At 45.3% G+C, this 23,657-nt stretch overlaps 1 protein-coding gene across 1 annotated transcript in view; it reads right to left on the bottom strand.

The window, feature by feature from the left end:
- Window positions 1–23,657, bottom strand: part of kmt2ca (lysine (K)-specific methyltransferase 2Ca) — a 233,193-nt gene that overhangs the window by 29,351 nt on the left and 180,185 nt on the right. The window contains 15 exon segments of the mRNA XM_070435637.1: window positions 1,186–2,900; window positions 3,309–3,646; window positions 3,913–5,094; window positions 6,960–7,172; window positions 7,996–8,069; window positions 8,287–8,519; window positions 9,121–9,277; window positions 10,864–11,001; window positions 11,191–11,223; window positions 12,114–12,251; window positions 13,981–14,028; window positions 14,663–14,767; window positions 17,140–17,404; window positions 21,182–21,309; window positions 21,448–21,567. Of these exon segments, the coding sequence (XP_070291738.1) occupies window positions 1,186–2,900; window positions 3,309–3,646; window positions 3,913–5,094; window positions 6,960–7,172; window positions 7,996–8,069; window positions 8,287–8,519; window positions 9,121–9,277; window positions 10,864–11,001; window positions 11,191–11,223; window positions 12,114–12,251; window positions 13,981–14,028; window positions 14,663–14,767; window positions 17,140–17,404; window positions 21,182–21,309; window positions 21,448–21,567 (4,887 nt within the window).

The raw sequence follows: 23,657 nt of genomic DNA, 5'->3' as shown, positions 1-23,657 counted from the left end.
ATAATAATAATTTAAAAAGAGTAATAATAATGATACAAATTCAAATTTGGGTTGGTTTATGGAGTTGTGAAATTAGTTGGGTCCATGTCTTCTACAAAGGATAGGAAAGGTTGCCAGATATTATAAAATGGAATTGCAGATCCCCTAACGGAGTAGCGTATTTTCTTTAGCTTGAGATGTTGCATAACTTCCTTTATTCAATGGTTAAAAGTAGGAGGAAACCAATCCTTCCACTTAAACAGTAGAAGACGTCTAGCTAGAAGATTAGTACATGCCAGCATGTTGCCCATAGAACTGTTTCAATTGGTCTCCTGTGGTGCCACTCCGAATAATGCAATAAAAGGCATTATTTGACCTCCTTTTAAAAGGAGAAGTAATTTTTTACAACCAAATTTCAATTTCTGATGTAAATGGCATGTTATAGAAGTCTCCAGACACCTTTTTTGTGATTTCACTTGTTTTTGAGAAACTTACCCCAAACAGGACATCTCGTTGTGTAGTCTGGGGGAAATGGAACGTTATGGATAAAGTTCGGAATGACACAATTTCATGTGTACAACATCTAAAGACCTGCATCAATATACTGAGAGCTTTGTAAGTATTTGGGTGTTCTTGAAGCAATTGTTAATGTTTTTCAGGGCCCCCATAATATTCAACAAGGAAGTGATTTGCTGTTTGGGGTAAGTTTCTCAAAAACAAGTGAAATCACAAAAAAGGTGTCTGGAGACTTCTATAACATGCCATTTACATCAGAAATAGAGATTTAGTTGTAAAAAATAACTTCTCCTTTAAGGTTTGACCTCTTTCTAAGCCATTTTAAAAGAATCCACCCGTCACGAGTGCCACATCTAAATTATGGATGGAACGCTGGTGAAGTAAGACTCCCAAAAGTGTCTCTTAGTCAAGAAAAATTATGTCCAACATTCTGTTCCTCAAATTACATGTGGGGAACGTTCTTTTTTTTGCTTCAAAATATAAAAAAAGCATTTGTCTCAAACGAAAATGGCTTCATATTCCACATATCTACCAAAAAGGATGATTATGCAAAATGACTGCAAAACCCCCAGAGGACTGTTCTGACTACACTCTGGAAATAACTACATGTAGAGGGGTAATGTGTGTGACTTAATTAAACGGATCACCAAAACAGCAGTCGCATGTCTATCTGAAGCTCATTGTCCTTACCTATGTTGGGGAAGAAGGAGTCGCTGGAGCGCTGTCGGATCATGGCCTGCATCTGCCTCTGCTGCTGCTGCTCTTGCCTCTCCTGGTCGAGCAGGTCCTGCAGTAGGAGGGGCTGCTCGTCCAGCAGCAGAGGCCTGTTTTGTGGGCCGGCCTGCCCCAGCGATGAGCCTTGCTGGCCCTGGGGGTTCAGGCCATGGTCAGTGGGCTGCTGACTGGCTCCCACCATGGCTAGGTTTAGCTCCATCTGCTGGTTTGCTGAGGCCCCGAAGCTGTGGTTCCCCCCTAGGATGTGGTTTGGGTTTCCCATTGAAAGCCTGCTCTGAACCAACGCAGGGTTCACCCGATGTCCCATAGCCACGCTGGGATTGAGCCTGTTGTTGTCTTGGGTATGTTGCATGCCTGTGTTTGGGTGTAGCCCAGTGGCCTGGTTCGGCTGGGCAGCTATGTTCCCTTGAGAGCCGGTTGGGCCTAACCCAGTGTTTTCCAGTTTCTCTTTGACCAGAAGGTTGGAGAGGACCGGAGCCGAGACAGTCTGTCCACGCTGCTCATACAGCCCTGCACCCTCTTGGTTAGTCATGGTTCTGTTGTCATTCATCTGGCCACTGCAGAGTGGCTGGTCCTGGTTTTGCATGTGTCCATCTTTGACCTCCGTTTTGATTGTTTCCTCTATTTTGACTATGTCCAAGGTCTCTTTCGATTTGTTGGCCTCCCGTCTGATTTGGCCGTGCACGGATTTCCCTACGGACTGGGACGAGGTGGCTGCGCAGTCTCCGCTGGCGTTCCTCTTCTCCGACAGGGCTTTCTGGAGGTCCGAGGTCTCTCCCTGTTGGTGTTCCTCCATGGGGTCACCCAGGTCGAGATCTTCACTGAACATGTCTTTCTTGTCGTCCAGGTTGAGCTCAGGATCCGTGTAGGCGATGAGGTCAAACTTCCCAGACATGAGGAAGTCATCGAGGTGCAGGTCATTGGGTCCCAGGTCCAGGTCTTTGCCATCATCTGGGTCGAGGTTCAGGTTCAGGTCGACCAGGTCTTTGACCTCCACGTCTTCGAGGTCCTTCACTGCAGAGTCGTCAGCGTCCAGGTTTTCGTCGATTCCGTCTCCACTGGGTATTTGAGTCTCCTCCGTTTGACCGGTGCTAGACCCAGGCAAGAGCATACCAGATGGCTCTGCATTGAGTGACTCACTAGTGACAGGGTGGCTGAGGGACCTATTCAGTGGAGGATGTTGTTGTTGTTCAGTGGTCACCCGCACTTCAGTCTGCTGCTGGTGCAGGTTCTCCATACTTGCCAACATCTGCATTTGGCCAACCGATCCCTGGGAAGGTCTGCCCATCATGGGAGCCATCATTCTGGGTCCCTGGTTCCTGGCGAAGCCAATCTCCTGGCCTCCCATGAAGCACTGGGGTGGTCTCTGGGTTTGGTTGGAGGGGTCCATGACGTCGGGGGGTCCATGACCAAAGGGGATCTTCATCCTGTTCTCAGGGGCCCTGTGGCGGAGCTCGATGAACGGCTGACCCATGATATTGTGCTGCTGGACGGTAAGGCCCTGTGGAGGGAAGTCCTGGGGGAGTCCCATCAGGGGGTTGCCCCCCCTGGAAAAGTCCACCGAGAGGGACCTTCTCATCTGTGGAGGAATGTTATCGACCATGGGCCCGCCGGGCATCTGCTGAGGGGGCCTGAGGAAATGTTGCTCCTGGCCGGAGGGAAATCCAAACCTGAGAGAAGAAAATATGAAAAACACACTGTCAAATGCTAATCCATGAACAAGGCAGAACACAATGTCACAGATTGCTGATTGCTCCCTACACACAAATAAGGAAGATTACACAGTGAGTAGAACTTCAAAAATTCCACTTCATTCCACAATGCATGTTTAACATAATTTCATTAATTGAATAATTTAAAGAGGAGCAACACAATCTTTAAGACAATTATAATGGATTGGATTTGATTGGATATATAGAGCGTCTTCCTACCAACTGAGGTACTCAAAGCGCTTTACATAGTAGGGGGAAACTCACCTCATCCACCACAAATGTGTTGCATTATGAAAATATACAGCTGCATTTAAATGTGGTAAGGGCAAGAGTTTATGTATACCTATGCTGTCAATCTTGACTAACCTCATTCCTTGGGGCCTCAAGCCCATGTTGCCCATGTCCCTGGGGAAGTGGGGTATGGCAAACTGGCCCTCGTTGGGGAAGGGTCCTCGCTGGTCCCCTAGGAAGGTACCAGGGAACCTTTGACCCCCGGGAACTTGGGGGCCGCCCCTCATGGGTCCTGGGTAAGGGGGTGGTGGTCTGCCAAACATGTGGTTCTGCGGGGTGGGATCTTCTTGTGACCAGTGACGGGGTGTCACCACACCAGTAGCTCCACCAGCTTCCTGTAGTAGTCCCTTCTCTTGTCGGATGGCCGTCTTCTGTTGCTGCTGCCTCAGGATTAGCTGGCGCAGTCTCTGGCGCTGCCCGGGGGGGTGGGGGGGGGGAGCAAGGTACACATTAGCAAGTAACAAATAAATCCTGCATCATGCAGCTCTTAATTAATTAGTATTTTAGGGGTCCTTAGAGAGAAGCAACAATTATTTCATGTTGCACTGACGTGCACTGTCATATTGGCTTGGGAATGACTAATCACCTGCTAATAACTGTGCAAACAGAAGAAGGCTTTATGACAATTCAAGTGTTATCCATGTGACAGTGTGATTGCATCTCTACTAAATGCAAATACCTGTCTGAGCTTCTCCTCAGTGTCTCCCAGGTGTGGCTGCATGCTGTTCTGAGCAGCAACAGTGTTGCTGCTCAACTGGGGGATATCATGGGCTGGCCTTTCTGAAGCTTGAGCACAAGGTGTCATTGGACCCTGTTCAAAGGGGTCGTGAATCGGCGTTTGGCCACCGTGATGATTCGACTGCGGCAGAGAGAAACTTTCGTCCGACATTTCCGGGTGCTTAGATATCTGAGGGCCTGGGGCACTTGGATGGGCAAATGTGTCCTGCATCCTGCCTGGAGACTGGTGGGAGAAGGGGTCAGCTGGGAGTTGGGACATGGGTATCGGTCTGGAGCCTAGTCGTTTGAAGGCGTCAGGACCAGCTCCTGGCCGGGGCATCCCTGAAGCTTGGGCATAAGGGTCGGTGAGGAGTGGTCTTGGGGTTCCAGGGGGCTGTGCGTATAGAATGGCATTGGAAGGCCGATGGGTACCGGGTTGTTGGGCATAGGGGTCCATGTTCCTTTGACTAGCAGGGGATTTGGGGAATCTATCCCCTGGGGCTGGTCTGGGGGTACCTGGCATGGAGGCATAAGGATCAATGGAGTGAGATGGAGACTGTCTGCGATTGGCTGGGTGCTGCTGGGGAAACTGGTCTAGATGAAGGCTAGGTGGCGTCTGCAGGTATGAAGGATCTGAGTGAGGTCTGGGGGTGCCTGGCGGTTGGGCGTAAGGGTCAGGCATCTGCTGGGAATAATCTGGTCTCGGGGTGGATGGTGCTTGGGCGTATGAGTTTCTGTGAGGGGGTCTCATCATTGGCATGGGTTGAGAGAAATGGCCCTCCTGGGTTTGGCGCATCATCTTGGGCTCGTTGGGGAACCCTTCCCCCATGGGCGGACGGATGGTGAGGGGCTGCTGGGCATAGGGGTCGGCCTGTGATCCCTGGGGAAAGTCATTAGATGGCCCTCGTCTAAGTCCCCCAGGCATAGGGCCACCGTAGGGCTCTTGCTGGGACTGCTGGGGAGGCATGGGGGCTTTGAACACCGGGACGGAGCCTGACTCGTTGCTGCCAGGGATGGGAGTGAGCAAGGGCCTGGAGTAGGGGTCCGAGAGGATCATGCGGTTGTGAGACATGCGCTGGTAGACCTCYGCTCGGTGMCCSCCRATCCTGGKAAAAGRCTCTCCTCCAGAYGGAGGGCTCATCATGTMSRMSKRSWSCTGCTMMTGRTGCTGCTSKWCYASRKSTSKWGYYSSSKCCKRSSRGGSMSSRKRSYMMTMWWRAYKKYYGMSYMSMGGSSGSSMGGMYMRMMSRYMCWTKMRAMKAMYGMSYMCAMRARRWSKKGWSMMSGYSKKYAKYYACMKSTSRMCSMGGGKKMGSSWKSSRCRCCRTRCCRMRWRCTSRYWCWSKGASWMKMYSTMSMGCSMGGMSGWMSRGSKWRCKCCASSSSSKGGMSMRGGMSTSSSSYRYKRRWRSYRMTWGGSGTKRSYYMSRSAGGYRGYSSYSGYSCSMGAGSKMGAYSWSGYYMKSYYYYWKWYRYWWMYRMGMYYCTSGGYSMYMGYMSKRMGRRSCMGSTYKGYGMWCMKSMMSMRSMGMGTSSMCGWCSWCGYYGYRYGYYGRMGMYGRRMGYGMKWSASGWKKWCSTSWMKRRSMGASSRYGYSGTGYSRGMGWSRMGGYGTRMWGSMKWYSCYWKSRRAMKCWRWYWRGSRWMRYGKMGSYYTGYGMWRSKYMWRRRWSKKRRWRRMCRYMMSRMYGGRMMKYMYGMSKRSMGGRTKRSYRTARRASMWMTWGMYMRTSRARKTSKKRSWSRSRMAKWSKMKWYRWGRTGCTGSWGTTGTTGRTGRTSWTMTTMWWSRTGCTSSAGCTMRTSAMTWMRWWCSWMCTRCYSCTMRTGKMTGSRRTRWWMRRTCYRRTGCTGCRWMSMKWWRWYMKWKAMRWGSMGKSYMGYYYKKKWMKAYWGKAMGYYYSMWMWMWSAKWMRYMTMAATTWYYKKTTTTWMGAWGKSWMGYWMRTYWYAWTMRWRMKTMWCKRMSWSRRAKYAKWYKMTTKWTWCRRTRWCWKWKWYKWWYGMTKWWGCMTMTMRWAWYRSAMMSYYMKMYGKYRYWMMTGWMYYMSRATGRAAMAMGGWKKWYWYWYAYYGRMTKTGMAYMKWMWTYSTGWMMWWWRAYYGCMWKMGYKYGKTMTMACRYMMTWWRRWKYSMWRRKWSSKRASAWRTRKKCWMTWKARRWWGCTTTTCTRKCWKCWKSTKKARTTTYCWMTWTMSMTTRRRMYCASKRMYWAAKRWMWYCWMTYRRMMMRCTRGGSAYWCMWARKKSAGAKKWMTMRRRKSCRRRMGSAYRRWTASRWGKSWYMTTMMWKRYRCRKKWYKYGKRYTKMTTYRRTGMTMYMWWTYTSSKWWWYSMWRMTRMMWKRTTMTRSWMRTMKMMSRTWWGCMMTRRSSYKKRRTMWRRTYKRMCTRCRTWWMSYYTSCKKARWWKMYATTWYWKMKRRSRWTMWSAARGCKAAWTYWYWWWTWMWAYAKTGWKTSASWKKYCCAWYRYRATWMWTWAAYWWWYARWRAKWKAARRAMGRWRKWWMKRKKKSRWAYWTAWYWWAWMRTSWWTCWRYCCKCCWMGRTWRMWRWRYRWKWWRCRCWSKKKRMRGSTKCTWRMKWRYWTWRSSRMGWSWWMRYMMYRMTRYWWWAWTARYMMMYRYTAWWYWYYRGRKKWRWYKTKRKTMWKKKCAMYYWWWKMRYWKKYSRYYMKWRWKAKKRCKYSMTWTKRCAWRWTGCWGSKARYAAARKWKWKWRWTKCRAWTTMMCTWKKWYYYSARSRYRSKAYMRWSCCKKRAAWCWWYKATKRWWMWTCRWWRRRTKAKMSKATMRAWYCAAWWYKCARWRAWWRKWYKYWKKWWWKSSSWAKKCWKAMKSWCAARWWKWKCWAYAAAKYTMGTWYKYWWWKKKWYRMWWASKSWYKKSKKWRSRRWKKWACWCCRKSAACAGTAGTTGAGAAACCCTGCTTTACAGTGTACCCATGCTTCATATCCCCCCCCCCCATTCCCAGTACATGTTAACCCTCCAAAGGAACTCTTACCTGTCTGAACTTCCACTCCTGCTCGTGTTCAGACTCCTTGGGCTTGAGAGAGTCTTTGAAGAGCAGCTCAGTGTCCAAGGGGACACTATTGGGGTCAAAGGTGTCAGTCAACAGCGGCTGCTGCTGCTGAGGATGCTGGTGTCTCTTCAGCGTATCATTTGACATCTGAACTTTGTTTATGCGCAGGGCCGCCCGGTTATCCCGTGCTTTTTGCTGGAAAAGAGGGGATTGGAAGTGATAGTCCATTTTGTAATTGATGGTGCAGGAAAGATACATTTCCTGAGACGCTAATTTCTTAAAACCCTACTGGAACAAATAAAGGCGCCACCATTTTTCTTAATGTCTTGGGGAAAATCACAAGGCGAAGAAACCTCCTACAATCACCTAATCTCATCAAGTAATTTGGACATGCAGAGCGTTGTTGAATATAATTTCATCATAGAGACTGTCCTGAAAAATCCTCAAAGAACTGTGTGTTAAATTGGAAAACATACTAGACACAACATTCAAACAGTACAAAGACACGAGAAGGGACAAAGCGCGGGAGCCTTTGGGTTTAAAATATCAACAGAAAACAGATGAAAAGAACAAGACAAACACAAATATCTGTCTTCTCCCTAATGGACTCTACAATTTACTTCAGGAAGTTTGTTTAGACTTTAACATTTCATCAGTAACTGGCTGATCCCTTTGATTCATCACTCCAAAAGGTATAGGGCACTATTCAATCAAAAGCCGCAACCAGGTTTGTGGAATAAGTCAACAACAATGTTCTTCTGGTGAAGCAGAAAAAATACATTTTTTATTGAATAGGGTTCTAAGTTTTCATTGGAGGTTTTAAGTGTTTTGTAAAAGATTAGCCTTTTTTTATGCATGGACTTTTTCTGTTGTTTATACAAACTCTTATCTTTTGTCAATCAGCAAAACCTGCTGATCAAAATAAGTGTAGTGCATCACAGTTCAGCGTGGATGTAAACAACTTCCAAACCCAGAATGTGTTCTCAATCCACTTACTTGATAAAAAAAATGTACTTACCACATATGGGGCCCTGTCCTGGGAACTGGCTTTCCTCCATAACTTTGCGATTTGTTTCACTCTCATAGCCCAGTCTGAGAAAGAAAAAAAGATTAGCCGCTACAACACACATGCAATATGGCCAAGAACTATACCTTTCCCAGTCCCCTTTTTATGAGTGTGACACAGAACTTCAGAGCTCATCATTTTTTTCATTTGAAAAAATGTAGTAGGTAATTCACACTTTTGAATTTGACGGAACCAAAAATCATCTCATTTTCATTTGAGAAACTTTGTCTATGAAGTACCAACCTGGGAACTCCTCTAGGAGGTTGGGGAAGTTGACGTTGGTGTAGAGGACTGGGGCCACGGTGGCCATCTCGCCCAGAGTCTCCTCCTTCTCCCACTTGAGCGTGCTCCTCTGGGCGTTGGACATGGTGTCTGTCTCTCCCTCTGGAGGGGGAACAGGGCCAGGGACGGGGACAGAGCTGGGGGCGCTCCACGAACCAACCACATCACCCCCCATCTGGCTAAACTTCTTGTCCCTGGAAGGATATCTCAGGTTACATATTCTATTGCAACATTACCAATATATTGATTTTTATAAACTGGGTGGTTAGAGCCCGGAATGCTGATTGGCTGACAGCCATGGTATATCAGACCGTATACCACGGGTATGACAAAACATTTATTTTTACTGCTCTATTTACATTGACAACCAGTTTATAATAGCAATAAGGCACCTCGGGAGTTTGTGGTATAAGGCGATGCATCGTGCCTAATAAGAACAGCCCTTAGCCGTGGTATATTGGCCATATATCACACCCCCTCGTGCCTTATTGCTTAAGTATGTCACATAACTTACAATGCGGTTCACTTTGAAGCAAATGATGATTTAAAAAGGGCTATAGTATAAAAATGACATTACATTTATTCATTGAGATATGAAAGCTAACAAGCGAGCAGACCCCAGGAAAAATTTGGTTAAAGTGAACTGTATACATTGGAGTCAAAACAATGAAGGATAACATAGTAAAAATAATCACTAGGCAAGTTAATAACCCAAAATGCAATTGATTGTCTTTGAGCAGATGAAAGCAATGCTCTAGTAATGGATAGACAGCTCCCTGCTGTACCTGCTCTTACCTAATCTTGTCTGGGAAAGGCATTCTGTGAATGGGCGAGAAGTTTCCCAGGCCACATTGGCCTGTGCTGCCGGGCATCATGGGAGTTGGAGGAAAGTGGGGGTTGGGCCCCATCATGCCGTTTATCATTGGCATGCGGGGAAACATCCCATGGTCGCCTGCAACAGAGAGCATAGAGACGATGTGGGAGAAGTAGTTACAGAAATACATCCACATGTCCTGTTGATTATGTGAACATGATATTCATATAAATCAAAGTTCATTCAATAAATGCTCATTTCCATTCATTCATATAGATTGATTTCCACAGTCAATAGTTGATTATAAACTCAGCAAAAAAAGATGCGTCCCTTTTTCAGGACCCTGTCTTTCAAAGATAATTCGTAAAAATCCACAGATCTTCATTGTAAAGGGTTTTAAACTTTGTTTCCCATGCTTGTTCAATGAACCATAAACAATTAATGAACAACAACCTGTGGAACGGTCGTAAGACACTAACAGCTTACAGACGGTAGGCAATTAAGGTCACAGTTATGAAAACGTAGGACACTAAAGAGGCCTTTCTACTGACTCTGAAAGATGCCCAGGGTCCCTGCTCATCTGCGTGAACGTGCCTTAGGCATGCTGCAAGGAGGCATGAGGACTGCAGATGTAGCCAGGGCAATAAATTGCAATGTCCGAACTGTGAGACGCCTAAGACAGCTCTACAGGGAGACAGGACGGACAGCTGATCGTCCCTGCAGTGGCAGACCACGTGTAACAACACCTGCACAGGATCGGTACATCCGAACATCACACCTGCAGGACAGGTACAGGATGGCAACAACTGCCTGAGTTACACCAGGAACGCACAATCCCTCCATCAGTGCTCAGACTGTCCACAATAGGCTGAGAGAGGCTGGACTAAGGGCTTGCAGGCCTGTTGTAAGGCAGGTCCTCACCAGACATCACCGGCAACAACGTAGCCTATGGGCACAAACCCACCGTCGCTGGACCAGACAGGACGTAAGTGATGTGTATTTGATTTGGAGGGTCCGTCATGGTCTGGGGCGGTGTGTCACAGCATCATTGGACTGAGCTTGTTGTCATTGCAGGCATTCTCAACGCTGTGCATTACAGGGAAGACATCCTCCTCCCTCATGTGGTACCCTTCATGCAGGCTCATCCTGACATGACCCTCCAGCATGACAATGCTACCAGCCATACTGCTCGTTCTGTGTGTGATTTCCTGCAAGACAGGAATGTCAGTGTTCTGCCATGGCCAGTGAAGAGCCCGGATCTCAATCTCATTGAGCACGTCTGGGACCTGTTGGATCGGAGGATGAGGGCTAGGGCCATTCCCCCAGAAATGTCCAGGAACTTGCAGGTGCCTTTGGTGGAAGAGTGGGATAACATCTCACAGCAAGAACTGGCGAATCTGGTGCAGTCCATGAGGAGGAGATGCACTGCAGTACTTAATGCAGCTGGTGGCCACACCAGATACTGACTGTTACTTTTGATTTTGACCCCCACCCTTTTGTTCAGGGACACATTATTAAATTTCTGTTAGTCACATGTCCGTGGAACTTGTTCAGTTTATGTCTCAGTTGTTGAATCTTGTTATGTTCATACAAATATTTACACGTTACATTTGCTGAAAATAAACACAGTTGACAGTGAGAGGACGTTTCTTTTTTTGCTGTGTTCATTTAAATTCCCAGCAACCAAATGCAATTCTCCAAGAGGCTTGAGGTGGTGGTGGTACCTGGGTTTGGAATGGCCACGGCTCTAGGTACATTGGGCCCAGGGTGGGCCGGTTGGGGGTGAGGCAGCTGTGGAGGCTGGCTGGTGCTGGGACTCAGGACCGCTGTGAAGAGGTCCTCCACGTCTTTACCCTCCAGCTCTGTAGAGGGCGACAGCAATGAAATACATAGCGTTCATGCACATACTTCACACCACCATCAACAAGTGGTGATTGAACGTTTCAAACGGTTATCTTTGAATTCTATGGAACTGATCATCTCTGACATACAAATGAATGAACAACCTTTTGAAAACTCTAGGTTAGACTTATATAATCAAAACCACAAACCTGGGATTTTGTAGAGCTTACTGAGAATTGCACCTGAAAAAAAACCCAAAGAAATGCATATTACATTGTGCAATGTTATACACTTTATCCTCTGTGCTAGTTTGATTGAACCAAGCAAGCCAGTTAACAAATCCTGGGGATCAAACATAGAATTTCATCAGATGGGGTGTAGTTCAATTGCAGGTCTGAGGAATGCACAACAACCTCAACTAAAACCAGCATGGCTTTGGTTATGCGTCAATGTGTAAGGCCAGACATTGGTTTTGACAGAGCCAGGAAGCCGCTAAGCAGTTATAACACACAGGGAACAAGTCAGGCGGGTACATTTCTGCCAAGGGAATAAGGTTGACCTCCCTATTTGTCAACACTGATACTTTGCGGGAACTTCAGTTAAACTGAGCAAACATTATTTACTTAGTGTTCCTTGATTTTGCAATGTGGGATGTGATTTGACCACCAATACCTTCTATACACAGCAGTTGTTCCATGTGGTGGATACTGTAAAGACCACAATCATCAACAGAGACACGCAACTCTAGGAAGAAAGACATTTCTCATGATTGACTTTTAGGGCCAGTTTCCCAGACACAGATTAAGCCTAGTCCAGCTTTATAGACGTGTCTTGGAAACCGACCCTGAATCTATGTACTGATGTCGAGCTGGGAGGACTGGAGATGTAAACCTCTGCTCTTCACCAATGACACCGAGTGTGCACAGAGAGGAAGAGGCGAAGCCAGAGGTTTCACTCTCCACAAAATCTGTCCAAAATAAGCCCAATACGTTTCAATGGGTTATTTTGAACCTAAGCTTGTCGCCTGCCTTCGGGACAACCACTCCCATTGTTAGCAATGGTATATCATGAGAATATAGTCATTATATACAGATCTCTGGTAGATAGACAGAATTCAACAAGGCCGCCTTACCATCTGCGACCATCTTGTCCAGTTCTGGACTCAGGATGACGTCCAGAGGCTCCTCCTGTAGAGCCCTGGACCCCTGGCCTGCCGAGCCCTGACAGGGCCCAGTGGGATCATCAGGTATGGGGTCCATGTCCAGACCAGCTAGCGGATGGCAGAAGAGGATGGTGAGGGGAGGGTGGTCACACACACACGCGGGCACACCCACCCACAGTCCACTTTTATGTAACAAAAATAAATCGACACTAGCCCCCTCACGAGCCATTTCGGAGAGGAGGAAGAAAAAGAGAGAAGAGACGAGAGGAGAGATGAGAAAGTGAGAGAAGAGTGAGAGAAGAGAGTAGAGAGTAGAGTGAGAGGAGCGAGAGAGGAGAGTAGAGAGGAGAGTAGAGAAGAGAGGAGAGTGAGAGGAGCGAGAGAGAGTAGAGAAGAGAGGAGAGTGAGAGAGGAGAGTGAGAGGAGCGAGAGAGAAGAAAGTAGAGAGAAGAGAGGAGAGAGAGAAGAAAGTAGAGAGAAAAGAGGAGAGTGAGAGGAGCGAGAGAGAAGACAGAGCTGATCCTTCATGTCATGGTGGTAAAATACACTGTCCATGATCTCACATTATATACCCCCCAACGCTTGTTTTTTTCCTTCATTGTCGTCCCGTAATAACATTTTCTAAGTATAACGACAAACTCATTTGTGTTGCCTGCTCGACTGAGTGTGGAAAGAGGTGTGGGAGGGGCGCGGAGCAGCCGTCCCTTAAAAGATAGCCACACTGCTTCCATAATCAGTTCCCATACTGCCCACATTAGAATAGACGAGGGCTTAATCAATGAAAAAAGTTCTGGGAGACTGCAATGATTAATCATCATAACCTCAGTCGTCAACATCAGAGAGGGGTCCGAGGTCAACGCACATTTTACTGTGGTGCACTCTCGACTAGTTTGCTTCTTTTTTATTTATTTTTGTCGGGAAAAGATACTTCGCTTGTGACCTTGAATTAACTTGATATATGGGAAGAGACACAGTACATGGAGACTACAGCTACTGCATATGGTGCTGAAGGTAAGGAATAAAGGCTAAAGGTAAAACATTGTTTTATCTGTTTTGGGGCCTTCAGGCGTTCTCAAATAATCTGTCTGAGAAATACAAGGGTGAAAAACAAAGAAGAAATCACTGTACAACACTGCGAAACAGGATAGATGAAATACATTGTGAAACAATGTCAACTCGAGACCACATAGAAAAAAGAAAATCTAATTTCCCAAGCTGGCAAGGTTTTCTTTGCTACTCAGGTAAGTGTTCCATGGAATGACTGAACTGTGTGAAACGTGGAGTCATTTATAGTTCAAGCTTTGTTACATTCTATGACTAGAGGAAGTTGAGACTTTGAAACCCATACTCAACAAACTCAGCTGGGGTYAGGAGACAGAGCACTAAAACACATCAAATGAAAACAAACGTTTATAGCAGTGTGTGTGGTCAGCTTTTTGCTAAAACTCAAGTAAATAACCAAGGTTTTTCATGAAGAAACCAACTGACGTACATTAAAGTGATGGCATTTGTATTAAACAACATTACTTAAAAGAGCAACTCATCACTTTCACCTCCAGCCTTTTTTTTCACAGAATATCACTCAACAGTCCATAGATTGGTCAATAGACATGCAGATTGGTGAGTGGTTGGAAAATCACAGTAGTTAGTCAAAAAGACTGTACAGTGCTACAGCGTGAGAAAATGGGGAGCGCAGAGAAGGAAGGACATGAAAAAATGCAGAGAGCGTAGAAAGTGTTAGAGGGGATGGGGTCCCAAAGCATCCCAAAAGTGGGAGAAGGGGAGGGGTGGCAGGTCTACTCCTAAGAGGCCAGACGGGCCCGAGGACGTCTCTTACCAAACGGAGAGGAAGAGCAGTCGACTTGGAAAGGGCATAAATCAAGACCTACAGGAACCCAAAACCAGAGGATTATAAACTGGGGGGAGAAAAGCAGGTGTGATAAAATGCTATGCTAACACTTTACTTGAAGCAGCCCACTGTGATGCTACACCACTTTGGCAATAGTAGTGACATAAAATCAACCATCACGACACGAGTCCTAACACAGGCCTGGGTTCAAATAGTATCGGAACCCTTTCAAATACTTAAACTGAGCTTGTCTGGTACAATGTAACCAACAGTTTTTCTTTTTTTAACAAACGCTCAACACATTTGAAAGAAAACAAATATTATTTGAACCCAGTTCTGGTTGTTATTAACCATTGTCTATGAGGTGTGTTATGTCACTCCATTATGCAGGCATCAAGATGGGCATTTCAAGAAAACTGTTCAAAAGCAAACCAAAATCAATGGACACAGACAGGAGGTACTGCAAACCAAGAGTATTATTCAAAGTCCAAAACTATACAAGTGAAGGAAAATGCAAAATGATGAGTAAAGATGCAACATAGAAATGCCACAGGTGCTTGTTTATGGAGTTGACCTTGCTAGCGACAAGAATAGTGTGTGTGAGTGGGCAGAGAAGAAAGGAAGTGGCCAAAATGGCAGCCATTTTGGAGGAGGGCAGGATAGGGTCTACCTGAGTTGTGCCCCGACTTCACCAGATCATCCGACAGCATTCCCAGGAGATCTGCATCCGTGCTCAGGACTTCCGAAAGGTCCACTAAGGGATCCTCGGTATTGGCTGGAGATATAGATGATATACAGTTGAAGTCGAAAGTTTATATACATACACCTTAGCCAAATGCATTTAAACTCAGTTTTTCACAATTCCTGACATTTAATACTCGTAAAAATTCCCTGTCTTAGGTCAGTTAGGATCACCACTTTATTTTAAGAATGTGAAATGTCAGAATAATAGTAGAGAGAATTATTTATTTCAGCTTTTATATATTTCATCACATTCCCAGTGGGCCAGAAGTTTACATACACTCAATTAGTATTTGGTAGCWTTGCCTTTAAATTGTTTAACTTGGGTCAAATGTTTCAGGTAGCCTTCCACAAGCATTCCACAATAACTTAGGTGAATTTTGGCCCTTTCCTCCTGCCAGAGCTGGTGTAACTGAGTCAGATTTGTAGGCCTCCTTGCTCGCACACGCTTTTTCAGTTCTGCCCACAAATGTTCTATAGGATTGAGGTCAGGGCTATGTGATGGCCACTCCAATACCTTGACTATGTTGTCCTTAAGTCATTTTGACACAACTTTGGAAGTATGCTTGTGGTCATTATCCATTTGGAAGACCCATTTGTGACCAAGCTTTAACTGATGTCTTGAGATGTTGCTTCAATATATCCACATAATTTCCATCCTCATGATGCCATCTATTTTGTGAAGTGCCCCAGTCCCTCCTGCAGCAAAGCACCCCACAACATGATGCTGCCACCCCCGTGCTTCACGGTTGGGATGGTGTTCTTCGGCTTGCAAGCATCCCCCTTTTTCCTCCAAACATAACAATGGTCATTATGGCCAAACAGTTCTATTTTTGTTTCATCAGACCAGAGGACATTTCTCCAAAAAGTACGATCTTTGTCCCCATGTGCAGTTGCAAACCGTAGTCTGGCTTTTTAATGCAGTTTTGGAGCAGTGGCTTCTTACTTGCTGAGCGGCCTTTCAGGTTATATCGATATAGGACTCGTTTTACTATGGAAATAGATACTTTTGTACTCGTTTCTTCCAACATCTTCACAAGGACCTTTGCTGTTGTTCTGGGATTGATTTGCACTTTTCACACCGAAGTACGTTCATCTCTAGGAGACAGAACGCGTGTCCTTCCTGAGTGGTATGACGGTAAATTATTCTCTCTATTATTCTGACATTTCACATTCTTAAAATAAAGTGGTGATCCTAACTGACCTAAGACAGGGAATTTTTACGAGGATTAAATGTCAGGAATTGTGGAAAACTGAGTTTAAATGTATTTGGCTAAGGTGTATGTAAACTTCCGATTTCAACTGTATATACAGTGGGGAGAACAAGTATTTGTTACACTGCCGATTTTGCAGGTTTTCCTACTTACAAAGCATGTAGAGGTCTGTAATTTTTATCATAGGTACACTTCAACTGTGAGAGACGGAATCTAAAACAAAAATCCAGGAAATCACATTGTATGATTTTTAAGTACCTGAACCCAATTTAAGTACCTGAACCGGAATTCTTACTGGTTGGTAGGTGATCAAATACTTATGTCATGCAACAAAATGCAAATTCATTACTTTAATTACTCAGCCAAAATCCCTGCTGCAGTGTGTGCAAACCTGGTCAAGAACTACAGGAAACGTATGATCTCTGTAATTGCAAACAAAGGTTTCTGTACCAAATATTAAGTTCTGCTTTTCTGATGTATGAAATACTTATGTCATGCAATAAAATGCAAATGAATTACTTAAAAATCATTCAATGTGATTTTCTGGATTTTTGTTTTAGATTCCGTCTCTCACAGTTGAAGTGTACCTATGATAAAAATTACAGACCTCTACATGCTTTGTAAGTAGGAAAACCTGCAAAATCGGCAGTGTATCCAATACTTGTTRTCCCCACTGTATATGCGTATACGGTTTTCCGTAACATCTAAGAGAATTAACACTTTCCAAGGACCGTAGTCAAACTAAAAGCTGGTGAATTTCTTCAAAACAGGCAAACCTTTCAAGTTATTACTGTGCTTCCCTCTGCCACAAATGACAAGAGGGGGAATTTAGCAGAGTGGACGAGTGTGTTCTCCATGACCCTAGAGACAAACAGGCTGTAATGAAAGTGAATGTGTCTATTGAAAACAACATCGAAAACCAAACTCTGCAGTTAATCTCGCAGAAGGCAATCTGAAAAAAAAAAGAGAATCTAGAGCTTCTGTTTAGCTAGTGTTCTTGTCGCTATGTGTGTTCCTAGTATGTAACTTGCAGCGCTYTTCATAGCGTGTTGGAGTAGAGTTTAAATGATTGTGGATGTGGAGAAGAGAACCAAAGACAGACAGGGTGGAGGATGATGGGGGGATGAGAGAAAGTGACAGATAAAGAGAACGTTTTCATCTTTAATAAGGAGCAAGAGAGATGTGAACATACGCAGTCCTGCTTTGCTGTAGATGGGTGTGGTGGTGGAGGTAGCACTGAGCAGCGGGTCCGACAAGGGGTCCAGGAAGCTGGCGCTGGGGGGTTTGGTCTCTGCATGGGCCCCTGGGCTCTCCTCACAGAGCCCCGTGGTCACCAGGCCTGCCTGACTGCTCTGCTTGCACTTGTCCAGCAGCTCCTCACAGAGCCCCGTGGTCACCAGGCCTGCCTGCCTGCTCTGCTTGCTCTTGTCCAGCAGCCCCTTCCCGAAGAAGGCCTCCTGGTAACATACCACACAAACACACGGTCAATGAAATACAGAAAACAGAGAGAACACATACAGAAACACAACATAATTATCTTTCAACAACAAAAAAAAGAAACAATTGTCTCCGTGTCAGAAGGTGGGATCAAGTTATGAATTCTAGATTTGAATTGAAATGAAAATGAATAAGGATTTATTTCATTATTACTCAATTCAAACACAGTATTTGAAATTAAAATGTGTGCTGAACACTAATGAACCAAAGTCATATCGGGCTATGCTACTGCTAACCCACTGGTTTCCATTAGACTCAGGACTCCCCGCTAATTTTCTGAGTTGGAGTGGGAATAGCAGACTGAAGTCAGACACTAGGTGGCGGGGACTAAAACCTATAGTGGTTCCCTGGAGATCTAAGCTGCTGTTACATAGTTCCCCAGAGGAGGAACGGTCCAGACTCCAGTATGGCTCTATAGGCCCCAGGGTTATCCAGACTCCAGGGTTATCCAGACTCCAGTATGGCAGCGCTCTATAGGCGCTCTATAGGCCCCAGGGTTATCCAGACTCCAGGGTTACCCAGACGCATACAGAAAGTGTGAGGAGTGTACAGTGGAAGCATTCACCAGGGGTCTAATGCGACAGCGACATGGCTACAGAGTTGCATGAATACTCTCTCTAGAGAGAGGAGCCCAGTTACATAAGCACTGAGAAACACAGCCATATCAAGATGCACCAAGTCAACTCATAGGTCCACAAAAAGAGAAAGTTGACTCGAAACACAAGAATCACTGATAACAATCACCTGCATATACTAGTGTTGCACAGTATACAGAAACGTCTGTACTTTTTCGATACTAGAACATGAAAAACATTTCGATACTAGAATTTTTGTTACTTTCAGTTCTTCTTTCAAATGTGTCTCACGTCATATATGGATCGAGATGATTGAGTCTGTATAGTAATGTGTCTGAATCTTCTCTAGGGGGCAGTAGTAAGCTAGCCAGGCTACTTGTCTTCTCTAGGGGGCAGTAGTAAGCTAGCCAGGCTACTTGTCTTCTCAGGGGGCAGTAGTAAGCTAGCCAGGCTACTTGTCTTCTCTAGGGGGCAGTAGTAAGCTAGCCAGGCTACTTGTCTTCTCTAGGGGGCAATAGTAAGCTAGCCAGGCTACTTGTCTTCTCTAGGGGGCAGTAGTAAGCTAGCCAGGCTACTTGTCTTCTCAAGGGGCAGTAGTAAGGTAGCCAGGCTACTTGTCTTCTCTAGGGGGCAGTAGTAAGCTAGCCAGGCTACTTGTCTTCTCTAGGGGGCGGTAGTAAGCTAGCCAGGCTACTTGTGCATGCAGCTGACACAGCGCGAGCCACATTTGAGAAGCAAGCGAAAAGAGACAATCGACAGCATGGCTTCTTCTAAAGAAAACATCATACCTCCACGCCCGCATCTTGTTGACAATAATAATTAGGGGACGGGTTATGTGTTGTGAAGCTAGCCACAATAGGGATTAGGCATAATAGTGGAATTTGCGGTTTGCCTTCAAAATAAAAGTATGTCATTGACAGTGATGCAAATTAATACAAATAGTGGAATTATACCAGCATTTTATATTGAAGGCTAACCGCAAAGTCCACTATTGTGCCTAATCGTTATTGTGGCTAGCTTCACATAGATGGGTCCGACCCCCATTAATCAAATAAGAACTGTCTTAAAAATTAGTGTTATTTTAGATGACACCTAGCTATGTAGTTAGCTAGCTAACTGTCAAAGAGTTGGGGCTTTAGGAGGGACTAAAAGATTGTGATGACTCTGTTACGGATGGCCGGAGAGAGGGAGTCCCAGAGCCTAGGAGCAACCCTGGAGAAGGCCCTGTCACAGAAGCTCTGAAGCACAGAAGCTCTGAAGCTTGGACCTGGGGATGACGAGGTGGCCTACTGTGATGGAACGGGGTGCGCGTGTGGGGTGGTAGGGGAGAAGGTCTGAGAGGTAAGYGGGGCCAAGGTGGTGAAGGGTGTTGTACACCCTGTATAACTGTAGCAGAGTCTGAGCTGTGGCCATTGAGGGAGACGTAGTGGGTCTGGTTTGTGAGGTAGTGTTAGTGTTTTGTCAAATCTAGCAGCCGTAGGAATCAATGTGTCTTGGATAGGATGTGATCCTGCACTCACTATAAACCAATAGAACTCAAATGCCCTAATAAACCCACACTCACCCAGAGACAAGGGTACATACAACCACACCGAGAGCCTGAACACAGCGACACATCACCTGCAAGGCTGGTTGGGTTGCTATGTGTTTAAGTAAGTCAACTGCACTTCCAACACGTTTAACTGCTCAAAAACTATCGATGTGAATGCTCCCCGCTGTGGTAAAACATTAAAAGCCTAATGCGCCGGGTATTTAAATAATTGATTAAAGTCATTTCTCTGGTGAGGACCTTTAGGTTTAATTTTTGAAGCGCAGCGTACAAGAAAGCCTACAGTGACAGCTGGTGCTCTTAACACATGGTTGCCCCCACGAATGCTGAGCATACTGGGTCATTTAAAGGCGTGGCGTGGCACAGAGAGGGCAACATCTCTCCGAGACGCCATTTAAACGCCGAGGATTTTTTGGTAAATCATGAAGGTAATACATCTTAGAAGGGGGCAGCATACTACTTATGCTGGTGGGGAAATAAAGTTGCTACTACTAAGTGCTTGGCAGGTGTCCTATAGAATATTAACAATTCTAATGTGGTACAGAACACAATTAAAGGCCCAGTGCAGGCAAAAACATGATTTTCCTGTGTTTAATATACACTGAACACCTTCCTAATATTGAGCTGCACCCCCTTTTGTCCTCAGAACAGCCTAAAGCGTTCCACAGGGATGCTGGCCTATGTTGACTCTAATGCGTCCCACAGTTTTGTCAAGTTGGCTGTCCTTTGGATGGTGAACCATTCTTGATACACTCGGGCAAGTGTTGAGCGTGACAAATCCAGCAGTGTTGCAGTTCTTGACACTCAAACTAGTACACTTGGCACCTACTACCATACCCCGTTCAAAGGTACTTTCGTCTTGCCTATTCACCATCTGAATGGCACACATACACAATCCTTGTCTGAATTGTCTCAAGGCTTAAAAATACTTCTAACCTGTCTCCTCCCCTTCATCTATACTGATTGAAGTGGATTTAACAGCTGACATCAATAAGGGATAATGGCTTTCACCTGGTCTATGTCATGGAAAGAGCAGGTGTTCCTAATGTTTTGTACACAGTATGAGGTTGGAATAAAACTGTCCATTTGTGAAAATTATGCTAATGCCCTTTTAGTGTAAGAGCTATTTGAAAAGACAGCCTGAAAGTTCAGCCTGTTTTAGTGGGATGGAGTTTTGGCCTGCCTGGTGACATCACCAGGTGGTAAATTAGTTAATAGACCAATATGAGAGTTCCAAACCTCTCTGCCAATAACAGCTAGTTTTCAGTTTCCCCTCCCCACTCAGACCACTCCCAGACAGTCCTAGCAAAATGATAGCTTGAGAAATTGTTCTTGCTAAGAAGCTATTTTTGTTTCTTTATCATTTTAATTGAAAACAATCAGAGTAAGGTACATAATTGTGATTTGATATTGAGATAAAAACGGCTGCATTGGACCGACATCATGTAGCCACACTAGCACCTTTGTGCTGATTGGATGACTTCATGCATACTTCACCGGTGACCTTTTCCTATAAATAGCTTTATAAAGACAGTGTATGTATGATAACATAATTAAAATGAACATTGTAGACCAAAACTGATATCATTAGTGTACATGAGACTGAAAGTCACCTGCAGGTATGAAGGAAACTCCTCTTCCAGTTTGGTTTTCTTTTTGCGGTATCTTTTCTTGACTTTCTCCTGACATTCAGGCACCGGTGGGGTCTCCTCCACTGGAGTACTCTCTGTCTCGTTCCACCCTGCAACACACCGACAGGAGGTCACAACCTCAAAGTAACATTCTGAGACCCCACTTCTTACTGGGTTAAGTGATTGTTTCTGCGTGGAGTGCCAGATGGGTGGGATTTGCACTTTTGGGACGGTGCCATTGTCCTTACCCTCCTCTTTGCACATTGGGTTCTCAGGTAACGACCACGTCGAGTCTTTCCTGGATAGGGATCGTTTGGCTATGCCTTGTCCCGTCCTGCTTCTCTGGCGGACCATAAACCCTCCAATACCTGGCCGGGAGACACAGGGGAGGAGAGATGAGACAGTGTTCAGCAGTAGAATAAAATACTTGATTAATGTTGCCGGGGCTCTAATTTTGTCAAACATGAGAGGAGGGTCTGACAGTCCAATCCTTGACATTAATCTTCATTATTCAGTGACCTATGCGCACAGAGCCTGAGGGTTGTGGGGAGGAGGGGGTTGTTTGGGTCAGAGAGAAACTATCATTGTGTGTTGAACAGAGGGAAAGAGCATGAGTGTGTGTGACAGAGAGAACAAACGAAAGAGTGAGTGTGTGTGAGAGAGTGTTTGGGAAACTCATCTCCTAGCCACTAGACGAGAGAGAGGGAACGAGAGAACAAGAGTTTTTTTTTTTTATAAAATTGGGGCCTCCGTTTTAAAGCTCATTTTCTCATGTGCTCATGTGATGGAGATAACATTTAGCAGTTTCAAAGTGAAATGCCTGCAATTCTACATTTTGCCATGAGGCTGAGTTTTTTCTTCTTCCAGTTTTAAAGCAGATTTCTTGCAAACCTACACATTTTGCCATAGCTTATGCTATCTGATTGACTCATAACAAAATCATTGGGGGCCCCATGCCATAAAAATACTCCTGAATGCATAATTTTTGTAATTTTAGAATCTGCTATTTAAATATATAGGTCCATTATCTTTTCTAGATACCTTATATCTGGTTTTAGACATCAATTTTTACACTGACTCTTTTATTTTACTGTTTGGACATAGGCAGCTCGAAAAACACACTTAGGCGGCCCACCCAATACTGGAGAGATAGAGAAAGGGAGAATTTCAGGTGAGCCTATTTCTGGATAGCTTGGGTATTGAGAGAAAAGCCCCTTTGGTCTGAAAGCAGACAGACAGAGCTTTCCAGCGTTCCTTAAGCTGCCTCAGAGCAAGAGGGGAGACTTCAGATGATTTATGTGTTTGGACATGAGAGGAAACAGCCGTTTGAGATCAGAGTACCCAGGATACCAACCCTCTAAAAAAGATCCTACTCTGAGAACATTCCATGGCAGGGCTTTTTCTGTCATTGAAAACATTGGGCGGGCCGCGTTATCGTTTTTTCTGCCCGCCTAAGGAAAAAAAACGTAATTTATATATAGAGTACCAGTCAAAAGTTTGGACACACCTACTCATTCAAGGGTTTATATTTTAACTATTTTATGCATTGTAGAATAATAGTGAAGACATCAAAACAGCATGGCTACCACAGCATTTGCAGCGATAAGACATCCCATCTGGTTTGCACTTAGTGGGACTAGCATTTGTTTTTCAACAGGACAATGACCCAACACACCTCCAGGCTGTGTAAGGGCTATTTGACCAAGAAGGAGAGTGATGGAGTGCTGCATCAGACGACCTGGCCTCCACAATCACCCGACCTCAGCCAAATTGAGATGGTTTGGGATGAGTTGGACCGCAGAGTGAAGGAAAAGCAGCCAACAAGTGCTCAGCATGTGTGAACTCCTTCAAGACTGTTGAAAAAGCATTCCAGGTGAAGCTGGTTGAGAGAATGCCAAGAGTGTGCAAAGCTGTCATCAAGGCAAAGGGTGGCTACCTTGGTTACTATGTGATTGCGTATGTGTTATTTCATATGTCTTCACTAGTTTATGTCTCTAGACCGTMWAGATGGGGGCCTCTAAAATGTTCTCAAAATAAGAGGTACGTGTAGTCAAGCTGTGTGTTGTCATTTTAACTTCCAGTTTCCAAGATAATATTTCTTTATGCAGTGCTGCTGCTCTGCACATGTGTAGGTGAAACTTACCTGATATTGATGCATAAAAAAAACATTACGTTTTACGTTACATTTTATTTTCATTAACTTATCTTAATACGTTTGTGCTCTGGTATTGTGCCTGGCGGACCATGCACAAGCTCCACCACAGTCTGGACCTTCACTTCCTGATCACACCAAGTTTTCCCCCCCGACTGGTGCTTTGGCCTCGTCAAGCAGTGCTTCAGAAAGACCAGAGTGAACACGTTGTCTGAGACTGCTGGCGTTGTGAAGGACAGCACTGTGACAGGTGTCAACATCCCACAGCTGGTTGGACTGGAGGATAGTACGGTGCTGGTGGAAAGC

The sequence above is a fragment of the Salvelinus sp. IW2-2015 genome, linkage group LG27 (assembly GCF_002910315.2).
Source record: "Salvelinus sp. IW2-2015 linkage group LG27, ASM291031v2, whole genome shotgun sequence".
Taxonomy (NCBI): Eukaryota; Metazoa; Chordata; class Actinopteri; order Salmoniformes; family Salmonidae; genus Salvelinus; species Salvelinus sp. IW2-2015.
The sequence above is the reverse complement of the archived record's forward strand: the minus strand, read 5'-3'. Positions and strand labels throughout refer to the sequence as shown.